This window comes from Plectropomus leopardus, chromosome 20 (assembly GCF_008729295.1).
Source record: "Plectropomus leopardus isolate mb chromosome 20, YSFRI_Pleo_2.0, whole genome shotgun sequence".
NCBI lineage: Eukaryota > Metazoa > Chordata > Actinopteri > Perciformes > Serranidae > Plectropomus > Plectropomus leopardus.
Window position 1 is genome coordinate 17,472,835 of NC_056482.1, and position 12,222 is coordinate 17,485,056.

The following is a 12,222-nucleotide window of genomic DNA, read 5'->3' on the forward strand; positions in this document are numbered from 1 at the left end:
CAGAGCTCAGTTGAGTAACACGAGAAGGGACAGAGGAGGTCGACGAGTCAGGTGAATGAGGATGTGTGTCACGTGGAGGAGAAGTTAATCTCTCCTGACGGTAGCGCCGGCCTCTCCCTGCCTCTCCCCTGTCGTCTCTCCTCCATAAAACTCTGGATTGTCTATGTGAGAGGCAGGCAGTGGAGCTCATATCCACACACACACACTAAAACACACATGGCATGATGGAGAGAAACCAGAGTGTTTAAATAAAAAAACTGTTTGATTTTTGCTCAAGAGAAGAGGTGAGAAAAATTTTAAAGTACATATCCCAGAAGGCTCTTTGTGCACAGATTTGAGACTTTGAATACTCATAGTTCTTGAGTATTTGGTTTCACTAAGCTGTACAGGGATTCCTTCCTTGCAAGATGATTTTATATGTGCATAAAATCTAGCTGCCACATTGACCTGATGTGGAGTCTTTTGGGCTTGAGACATTGTTAATATTAAACATCTGTGACTGCGTAGGCCGGGTTTCCATTCAAGCTCCAGTTGATCCACATTATTAAATCTGCAGCAGTGAGTCACATATTTCATATTCAGGCGTTTTTTTAAACCTTTATTTACATATCCACCAACAACAGGGGGTTTCCTCAAATTATTAGGGTATTATACAGAGAATTTCCAGTTTAAACTAAATAGTGTGTGTATGTGTGTTTATTTTGAGAGGTAATTCCTGCCACATGAATAATTTTTAGGGATTTTAAATCCTTAGGATTCAGATGAGAGGTCTGGAACACTCTGACTGCACAAGAGCTTACGGCTGATGTATGCCTGGAGATGCTAGTTATGCAACTCATTCATGCATGCACACACGCACACACGCACACACACACACACAGACACACACACACACACACACACACACACACACTCCAACTCAAGCTTCAGTATATCGATGTTACCCACTGCCATCTGCTCCCACAGTTTACACTTATTCGAAATGGCCTCGTAGGTCTTGTGGTTGTGACATACGTGTGTGTTCACACACAAAGACAGGATGTGTACACATATACAAAAAATTAAACAGCCCTTCACCAGAAGAAATTGTTGGCATCGTATGTTTCTGCAAACCATGAATGTATTTATAAGTTTCATATCAGCGATTACAAAGTGATGTAGAATATGAGCTGATTTTGTCATCTGGAGGTGGAGGGCATGTTGGATGGTGTGATGCCTCCCACTCACCTACATACAGAGTTGTGTTTCAGCGTTCCATTGCTGTTTTTCCAGGGGTTTTTAGCTCCTAAACAAGCAAACCATCATTGCTTTTCTACTGGGGACAGGGCCATAAAACACGGTTGTTTTACAGAGACGTCGCTGTATTTCCTGCCAGAATATTAGCACAAAAACAAGTTTATTTTTTCTTTATATATAGAACTGCTAAAGTGTGAAAGGAGGAGAGAGAGCGGATGACATGCAGCAAAGTGCCACAAGTCATAGTCAGAGCTGCTGCCACTGTAGCAAGAACACAGCCTTTAGTGCATGGGGCTTCGCTCTACCAGTTGAGCTACTAGGTGTCCCAAAACCAAGTATTTTAAGCCTAAATATGATGTTTTCCTAACAATAACCAAGTGTTTTTGATGCCTAAACCTAAATACATGACATATCTGCAAACAAATAGTTGTACGATAATCCGGTACGATAAGTATATGCGACAATTCATATTATATCCTATTGATTAACACTCCAGGAATAACATTATGTACTTAAGGTTAAGTTACTGTGTTTAGGTTTAGGAAAAGATATGTGGTTTGGCGTCTTTAGGTTTAGGCAAGTAAAGTTACGTTAGTTTAAGTAAGGTTAGGTTAGTTTAAGTAAGGTTAGGTTGGGTCTACTGAGGTTAAGTGAGGAAAGAAACATGATGACAACAAATCTTAAAGTGACTCAAACTTTAATCAAAGTTCACACTGTTCCTTTTTTATTTTTTTTTTAAATTTTCACACCACTGTGTGTTGTGACCCATCCTTTGGGTTGCACTAGATTAGACGTATATTCATGTTTTACAGAGTGCCTGTAGATACACAGTGAAAGGAGAACTTTTTTGATGATATGGTGATTAATCATCTGCTGGTGAGATGATGGTAACAGTTACCTTGCACGCTTCATTGTAAGCACAGAGATGAGAAAAAAAGGTAGCAGTCCAAGCCCGAAAGATGGGTTTTCCAAATAAAACTGTGCACATGAGCACCACATGAAGGTTATTTGAAGTTACTGTTTGTGAATCTATTGTGCAGCTATTACAAAGTAGCTGCCCAGGTGTCACAGACATGTTGTAAACCAGCAGTAATGCACAGTGTTAACAGCATTACAACGATTGATCTCAAAATGCTCTTGAGACTTGCAACAGTCTGCCAAAGGAACGGATGTTTGGCTGAGATTAAAGTGGGATAGAAGTCGCACATTGTCTTGTAGAAAGGCAAACACCTTCTAAGCCCTTCAGAGGACAAACTCTGTGTTATATATCATCTTTTATACTGCAGTGAGGACCTTACTAATGCTAAACAATAAATCTCCAATATGTCCCCCATTTTCATAACCAATTCCTTAAGTGGGGATGTACAGTGCCAATGCTCAACAGATTTAAAGGTAGCATCAACCTTGAGGGTGTGTCCTCTTTTGGATATGTTATATTGTGGTTAACTAGTTTGAAATCTAAGTACATTTTCATACTGGTGGATTTATATGTTTTCACCTATTTGCATTTTTTTATGCTTAAAAAATACTGCCACCCATTTTCAAACTGCATGTCTTTGTAAGATAGATTTTCCCCTCCAGTCAGTTATTGGTTTCTTTTCATTTCAGTGTGGTGTGGGTCTTGAAATACGCTTTGGGGTGGGTGATCCATCACTATGAAAATATACTTGTGATACTACAGCTACATGGTACCACAGCTGCAATCATTTTGAACATATTCCTAGAGTCAGCCGTGTTTGTAACTGAACAGTAATATAAATCTATTTCACGAAAAATTCTCTGCATAGTCTATGCAAATTCAGATGCACTGTTCTCACCAACATGCATTGTGCGTATCCTTGACATCCAACCATAGACTTGGTTTGCAAACTCATGTTCTGAAGCCTTGAGTTTGGCATTTTGGTCATTGCTGTCTTAATTTTTAGGAGCCAAAAGTGACCATATTTGACAAGCGGGTGGAGCTGACCGTGGTGTGCCTCACACACAGTCACTGGAATCCGCCATACCCTTAATGATGCGTAACTTTGAGCCTTAATAAAATTTTAACGAGCTAGTTCTTAAAAAGAAATTCACTCTCTGTGCAGTTGTCTTGCTTTTTTTTTTTACCAGGCTATAAAAAATGGTTATTTCTAGTTAGGTATTTTACATTGGTGTCTGTGGGGATTTACTGGTTTCTGGAGTCAGCCTCGAGTGGCCGTTTGATGAACTGCAGTTTTTACAACTTCCACACTGTCTTTAGTTTTTTAGCCCCAGAGGGTGCCGCTCGGGTCTAACAGACACCTTTATGCCTTTCTTTCCTTGTATCACATAGATGATTTTTGAATATTTTGAATCTTTAACATCAGTGTTTGCCAGCTTGAAGTCTTCTTCTGTGCTAAGTTTGCTGGCCTGTTGCTATGCTTTTTATACTCATTACTGCCACCATCTGCTGGTCAGCAGAATATCTTGATACTGATAGCATAGCTGTGGATCGTGTCACCCAATTACTTGTTCTTGTGCATGTGTGTGACACAACACAATGAGGACCCACTCCTAAAAACATTGCTCGACGGTGAAAAACTCCAGTCTACCTTAAATTTTCAAAACCAATAGCTTCCCATTTAAGCTGAGAAACCAGTCAAGAATCACACAGCATGCTTAAAAAAAATTAAGTATATTGCTGTTTGCAATGGTATAGCTTTACTACTAATACTAAATGTATCAGAAAATGAGTTACTCAAGAGAATATGCTAAGTAAAAAAGGCAGTTTTAATAAGCTTCAGCCTACATCTTTTTGGTCTTTACCTTTTGTTTTCCCTTTTAATGCTTTGATGCTATTTATTCTTTATGAAGTGCATAACTCTTGGAAAATTGTTTACAAAGATCTAAATAAATTGACACAAATACCACAAAAGCTAAGTTTCAGTTAAAGTTGCCAGATGCTATAAAGGTTTTTTTTTAAGTTTGAAAAATGAAGATGAATCATACTCCTAAATTATGTATGTAAATATACTAAAAATATATAATTATATGTAAATGTATGCACCCCAGCTTTTGATGTTTCAGGCTTTAATGTGACACAACATGCAAAATCACCAGTGCTGTTTATTCAGCGAAATTACTGACAATGAAGGACGATTCTATAGTCCTTAGTTCAGTTTTTTTAAAAAGCATTTTTCAAGATCTACAGTCGTGTAACAGGCTTCGGTTGTGGAACTGTCCGTGGTCCTGACTGCTCCAGACATTGGACGGTGCTGAACAGATAGCTGATGTTGCAGCAGCTTTTAGTAGTGGGACAATAGTCATGGCTCTGACTCCATTTCCCCATTCTCTGACCACATAAATGCAGAATAATTTCTTACAAAGATGCACACACGGCTGTTGGTATGCGGTCATGCTGTTAAACCACTCAGCACAAAATCTAATTTTCCAAACTTTTGCCATGAACGCCAGTTTAACTTTCACATGGAAAGTTGTTGGAAAAAAAAAACTGTCATCAAATGCGGCAAAACACAGCATGTTGCAGAAATGATTATATATTCTTTTCTATGTATTTTACATGAAGGTCATATCTTCCCTTATTAAATTTGATGGACACATGGTACATCCCTGCTTGTCTCTGGCTTTACTGGCGCTCCCACGGAAGACAGCAGATGTCGTTGGTGTCTTTCCACCCACAGTTAAGTGGAACAAAGTGTTTCCACCGTGACATCTGATTAATGACAATCCCCCTGGGAGTAGAGGGAGAGCAGGAGCAATCCTCTAACCACAAAAAAAAATCCCATTTAGAACTAGCAGTAGCCATCGTAGAAATCTCTGCACCAGTTCTTTTCAATATTTAATATGATCCAAAACCTGTATCTCTAAATTAAGCGAATTCAAGATTATGTCCGTGTAATTTTCTCTTGGTATGCAAGAGGCAAGATTTGAATGTTGCAATTAATTCACATAAATGTCTGTTTTATTCTTAAGTGGCACATCCACATTTCCAAACACTTCCTTAAATAGATTTGAAGCCTTTACATTACTGTAAAATACAGCATGTTCAAGATTTAAAGCCTTTACTGCTGGAAAATGCTTTGACGCCCGAAGTAAATTTGATTAAACAAAGCTGGGTTTGCGCTTTAATGAAGAAAGGATATATTTTTAAATTCTTCACATACATATTTAACCCAGTTTGAATCGGTATGAGTGCATGTCGGTAGATCCAAGTAAGTCGTCGTCATGAGGTAATCAGAATCCAGTGGGAAATACCTGCAACAAAATAAACATTTATATATGGACATCTTGTTGGGCAAATCAAACTTCCTGGTCTGTTGTGAAAGAGAGAAAGCAGTTCATATGATGGAAACATTACATTTCAGCTTCTTTTTGTTTGCAGTGATGCATGGTCGTACAATAACCAGAAGCACTGCCTAAATCTAATATGATGTAATTGTGTTATAGATCACACAGCTCGGCCCCTTACCATTCAACACGGCTGGATCACAATATAGTTTTGGTTCCAAGCAGATAATAGAGATTTTCCACCCATCTCTCGAGTATGACACACTCAAGTGGCTCTAAAATGTTTGAAGAACCAAAGCTGTAAAAGCTTTGTTTCACAGTTTTAATAGATTTGTGGGAAACTTGTCAAGCTCATGAGCAGGTGCTGGTGTTGCCGCTTTTCTATTCTAACTGCTGTGTTCAGCTTTGTCAACTGATTTAAGTAGAATCCAATTATCATTTGCTTAGGTGTCAGCATCTCCTCGTGAGCTTTGTTTTCTTTGCTTGGGTTTGCTCTCAAACGCAACTTAAAGTGGCAGTGCACCCCATCTTCAAAAACACATATTATTCCTTTAACCTTTAGTGCTATTTATTGATCTTTAAAGCGTATTTGCTTTTCTGCTGAGCATTAGATGACCACTACATAGTCTGTCCTTTCACTGTTTCTGTCTGTTTATGGTCTTAAGCTAAGCCAAGCTAAGCTGTAGCTGTATATTTACTGGTATGGGAGTGGTTTCAATCTTATCAACTCTCAAAAAAAGGTTTATATAATATGCATATTTCCCAAAATCCTAATTTATTTCTGTAAAATATTCTCTCTCTGAACTGTGGGGGAAAATGCTATTGTGAAGTTATCGATTAGCTCCAAAAGAAAATGATATAAACTAATAGTCTTGATGCAGGCTGGTACTAAAACTGATACATAGGAGTGGCTTTTATGGATGCACAGTGGATTCTGGGACCTCAGACGCTCAGTGAGAGGCCACAGTGAGCCGCGCAGATTTAGGGCCGGCAGCTAAATTAGTGGCTTTGGGGAGAGAATGCTAATCATGGCAGTGATGGAAGGGAAAGTGCATGCATCTGTGTGTGTGTGTGTGTGTGTGTGTGTGTGTGTGTGTGTGTGTGTGCGTGCGTGCGTGCGTGCGTGCGTGCGTGCGTGCGTGCGTGCGTGTAAGACAGAGATAGATGGAGAGAAAAGACAGAAGAGGAAGGAAGAAAGAAGTTGTCGTAGTGAATTAGTCATTAGCGGTGTTGAGGTCTCTCCCCCTAGCCTGTCCATTCTTTCCGCACGCACATATAGATCTCAAATTTCACCACCGCGCACACATTCACACATACACACACGCCACACTTTTCACTTCGACAAGGATCTGCACAGATTTTCTCGCAGCGCTGTTAATTCCCCTGTTGTTTTTTTCTTAAGAGAAGGCCTAATTATCATCTTTTTTATGTATTCCAAACAGATTTCTCTGTTTATTTGTGCATATTGCAGGTTTAAATTGGCACAGAAACATGTGTGTGTGTCCCTTGGCTTTGCAGTATAGCAGTGTGTTTACAAGTTGCTATGAAGTGTTAAGCAGAGCTGTGAATGTGTGATTCACTGGAAGTGGGAGGAAGTGGAGAAGCAGACATTATTCCTGAGGCCCATAAAAAGAAGCCTTTGAAAGGTCATTGTTTATTTTTCCTTTTTTTCTGTTTCTTCGTTTCTGTCTTTTGTTATCATTCTCTGGCACATCCTTTGAACCTTAAACTTTCTTTTGCTTGACCTGTGCTACCCTGAACAACTCCATCACTTCTTTCCAGTTATCTTTACATCCCCTCCTACCCTCACCACACCTCCTTATGGTGTCAGCTACAAGGCCATGTCCCGAGGTGTCAGCGCAGAGGACGACTGCAGCTGCCTCCTCATGATGTGCACATAATTACCAGTCGAATACAGAAGATCATTTGTGTCTGCTACTGTGGCTAGGTGTGGCTCAGTATACTGGCTGATCTGTAGTCTGCAGTGATGTGATGCAGCGACAGCGTTACACAATAAGAGCAGCGAGTGAACTCACTCACCAGTCTCTGTGTCTTCCTGTCCTTGTCTGTTCTCTATCTGTGTCTCTGTTTGATTGTGTCTTCCTGCGACAGGCCTGGCTGTCTCGCTGCCTGCACACAAGGAGATGGATGAACCGGGCTGGCCCCTCACTTTGTCTGTTTTTCTCTCTTCTCCTACTGGCTCGGGTTTATTGAGTTCCTCGATTTGTACTGATAAATTTGATCATAAACCTCGGAGCTGCACCATCTTTTCTTGTGCAGAGGCTGCTCAAACTCCTCTTTTGCTTGAGTATATCAAAGTAATCAGGCCCAAGAGAGCATATTGCATGTATGTGTGGTGCATCACACTGTTTACAAGGTGCAGCTCATCCGTGTAGAATTAAAAACAACACAGACAGCTGTTCTTTATGGAGCTGGAATTCATCTTTTGCCAGTCAGTTTAGGTTTTTCACCAGTTTAGGGACTATTCGTTAGTTATAAGGGGGAAGGGGGCGGCGAAAAATGGCAGAGGCATATCAAATGATTTTTTTAGCACTGGGAAGGGACTGGCATCCTTATTTTTGGCTTAGGGGAAGGAAATACAAATGTAAATAGTTGTAATTTGTATTATTTTTTTAGGTTTTAAAGACAAGTTTTCTTTAAAAATTGCCCCAATCACACGACTAGAAACAGAAGATATTGTTGGATTTTCAAATTTCTTGATTACATCATATGTAATGTGTGCTTTCATCAGGAGACATAACCTAATTTAGGCTTAAAATAGTGATGTTGCATCAAAATCACTTTATATTAAAAATAAACTGATTCACTGATTCAAACTGAGTCACCAAATCCTGTAAAAACAAACAAACAAACAAAAAAACAACCCACTATATTGCTATAGTGCTCCTGCATACGTGACAGTGGTGCAAAACCAAAGCTGTATTCAACTCCAGGATTGTGTTTTCAACTTTTAAGTTTTAACTTACAAACATTAAGGGGTAGGTTTTTAAAATCTCATAACATCCGTGGTGCCAAGATACTGATGGTAGCCACAGCCGGCCATTGCTGGCACTGTTGTGCGCAGTTTATGCGAGAAAACTGTCATAATGCACGTTGCTAATGTGTGTGTGAGTGATGTGTAGGCTTATTAAATTTTGTTGGGTTGCTGTCATGCACCAATCTTCTGCTGAAGTGCACACACAGCTTGTGTGATGATGATGTTATTTGTCAGAAGGATTTGCATGTAGCTTAAGAAATTAGCTGTTGTCACACCTGTGCTGTTTGCTCGTTGCATTTGCACCTGGGGGACTGTTAGCACCGCACACTTCTACTGCCATATACCATATACTGAAGACTATAATTCAACTTTTTATTATGGGGCAATATTTTTAAATCAATAAGACATGTTGAACAAAAGCCTACTGGTGTTGAAGCCATGATTTAATCCTGCCAGACGTACCATGAAAATAAAAGCTGTTATGGACTCCTGTTGCTTTTTGTTTAAAGACAAAGCTGAGCAGAGAAAAGGCCCGACTGCTATTATAAATGACTTATCCACATATTGTAGTCGGGAGGCTGAGAATGGCAATCAACAGTGTGAGCTCAGTGCACCAGCATGAAGAGGTATTATATGCCAGGATATGACCAGTCGCAGTGAAATCACTCTTGAATGCTCCGAGCTGTGATAGGAGGAGAGCGTTGCCCTAGTTTGAGTCTGGCGTAATTATGTAATGCTTGAGTACCTGCAGCACCAGCGGCATGACAACTTCTGAATGTGAATCTGGGCAGCAGAGAGTGCAGACAGGAACTGCACACCTCTTTTCAATCCTTTTATGCAACTTAATCTCATCTCGAGCTCGCAAGGTTTTTACTGACATTATGCACTCATTTGCTTATTTAGCATTCGGCTTACACATTCAGCACTCCCTCATTCTGCCTTTCATCTCTTTAGTTTGTGTCTTTTTACTGAATATTTCTCCCTCAAACCTTCTCCAACTTCCTTTCCCACCATCCCTCTGTCCCAGCTTCTTCCTCTAAACCTCGGTCCCTCTTTCCCCTCTCATCTCTCTTCCTGGGCCCCCCTCTTTTTCCAGCTCTCCCCCCTCCGTTCTTAATGCCACACACCAAATGGAGGGTGACAGTATGCAGCTGTGGGTTTTGTCCCCCAGACAGCATCTTAGAGAAAAGCTTAGCTCCACACACACATGCATACAGACAGAGGGAGGGATCGGCACTAACCTGAGTCTTTCATCTGTCGCTTATATAATAGTTTTAAGATGGAGTTGTGCTGCGTGGCGTACATACATGATGCAGTCAGACACGAAAGAAAATATCATATGGGGCGTTTCCACCAGCAGATTGGTTCATTTCAGTTCAGTACATATTTTCTTGTATTTCTGTTGTGAAAAGTTGTGGATGGTACCTTTAGTACCTTTGGAACCATCTGCTTTTTTGTCACCCTTCTGCTTGGGGTACCAACCTCACAGATCTGGTACCAAAAAGGTGGAGCTAGAAACGTTGCAGTCTATTGATTGGTCAGAATGGAATCCACACTGGTTTCACCTCTGTTCATACCATGACAAGTTTTACATACCTTAGTAAATGTAACTTTAAAATAAAAAGATGTTTTGCAGCCTCTAACAGCAGATGTAGACTGAGAAAATAATTATTTAAATCACTTGGCCAACTGCCGACAACTTTTAAGGTGGAACGTTTACTTGTAATGTTACTCAGTGCATGAGATGGTGATGTGAATCCATCAACACACCCTAAATTTCAACATGACAACTTTGACCACTCTATCTGTTTTGTCTCTCTTGGACGACAGACACTTTAAGTAATGAATGCATCTTCAAATGTTAAAAAAAATGTATATTAATTGCAACTGGATTATGTGAACTGCATAGTCTAATCCTCACTTTAAGAAAAAAAACAAAAACGTGTCGGAGTTTTGTTTAGTGTGCCCGGGCAGCACTAAACCCCTGCTCTTGCCTGACAAAGAGTTAATGCAAAAACATGCTATTTTTAGATATCCCATTGAGACAGACTCTCATTCCAGCTTGCAGCCTCTCAGACTTCCCTCTGTATCACCGGTGTGAGCAGGGAAGTACAGTTAGTGCTGCTGGATTGAGCAGCGAGTGACAACAACCCCACCCACATATAAGAATACTGTCTACAGTGTAAATGCTCAACAGATCCAGGATCTAGCCACCTCTTTGTAAGTGTTACTTTTGGTTCCAAAGCAACTTTAAAAAAAGCTTTTGAAGAAAAAGCAGCTGTAATATAATAACACACTCTTCTGTTTGTTTGTTCTTTAGAAAGCGAAGCTCCATGCAGCCTTGCAGGAGAAAAGCCGTCTGAACCTTGAGCTAATCAACCACCACCTGAAGACTTCCAAGTATGACCAGGTATGGCCATAACATGTGTGTACAAGCAAGGACACACACACAATGAGGATCAATAGTCAACCAGGCTGTGATCAATGGCAAAGTCTGTTATATGTTGCACTAGGGGCCACGTATCACATGCACGTCTCACATGTCTTATAAATTGCTGTCATGTGTTTGATTTTGCGATCCATCTCTGCAGATCAATACACTTGCAGCTTTGTTATCATCATCTTATACTGTATGTCTCTTCATATTTGGGTGTGAGTGTAAAAGCATCCACAACGTACGTTCTTCTAAATCTTTATTATTACGCCACTTTTTTTTATCTAACCATATTTTTCAACATCAAACTTCATTCAAACAGCTCACTTCGGGCATGATTTGTATGACTTTTCTCATTCAAACCCTTAATACTTTCCAAAACATTTAACATTATTTGGACTTTTTCTCCCCATACAAATGAATGGATATAATGTTCGAACCTGAAAATGTTTTTCAAGAATTTTCAACTCCTATCTTCTCATTCATATGTTAATGTAGACACTCTTTTCAAACTTCAATATGTTTTACATCTTGTGTGCATTCAGGGTATGATTTAAACCCCATCCAAACGTTTTGAAACATTAAAACTAGATTGGAGCTTGTAAAGAATGATTATATTAAAATATTACACAGTATTTGTATCTTTTAACTTTTCTGTACATTTCATACTAATTAGACTTGCTACCATTTTTTTAAACCATTCCTATCACTTTACGTTATTTTATAGATTAAAGCCAGCAATTCAGTGTAACCTTTCAACAAAGCCCTAAATTATTCCACATCATTCATACATTAATGGTATAATTCAACATTTAAAGCCAGCATTGCAGTGTAGCATCAACTTCTTTAACACAGGATTTATACATGTGCTGTTAATGTTATTTCAGCCGTCTTATACAAACACATTATTGCTGTGTTTCCCATCGTTGTGTCTTTACTGGCACAATCAGCCCGAGTCTCTCCCACTTCACACATGCATCCATAAACATGCACACAGACCCAGACGGAGACAGTCTGCGATGGTAGTAGATTTGCTACTCTGGCGCTAATAGTGACTTTCACAGAGGGGGCAGATTTGACACGTGTCCAGGGACTCAGCTTCGGAGCTTTTTGCTCTACTGTGCCACACAAAAAGATGCCATCTGTGCACTGACAAGGTGGGCATGGAGATGAAAAGAAAGTGGGGGCAAAAGTGTCTCCAGTCCCACCAGATATACAGTATGAATGAGTGCGACTGGCTTGTAAGGGCAATCCTGGCAAAGACACAGATGGCATGTGGTGGACTGTG

The 12,222-nt window shown here is 39.9% G+C and overlaps 1 protein-coding gene across 2 annotated transcripts in view; it reads left to right on the forward strand.

The window, feature by feature from the left end:
* rimbp2a (RIMS binding protein 2a) overlaps window positions 1–12,222 on the forward strand; it is an 86,082-nt gene that overhangs the window by 34,016 nt on the left and 39,844 nt on the right. For both annotated transcript variants that reach the window (XM_042510000.1, XM_042510001.1), the window contains exon 5: window positions 10,821–10,910. In XM_042510000.1, coding sequence (XP_042365934.1) covers window positions 10,821–10,910 — 90 coding nt within the window. The remainder of the gene's footprint in view (window positions 1–10,820; window positions 10,911–12,222) is intronic.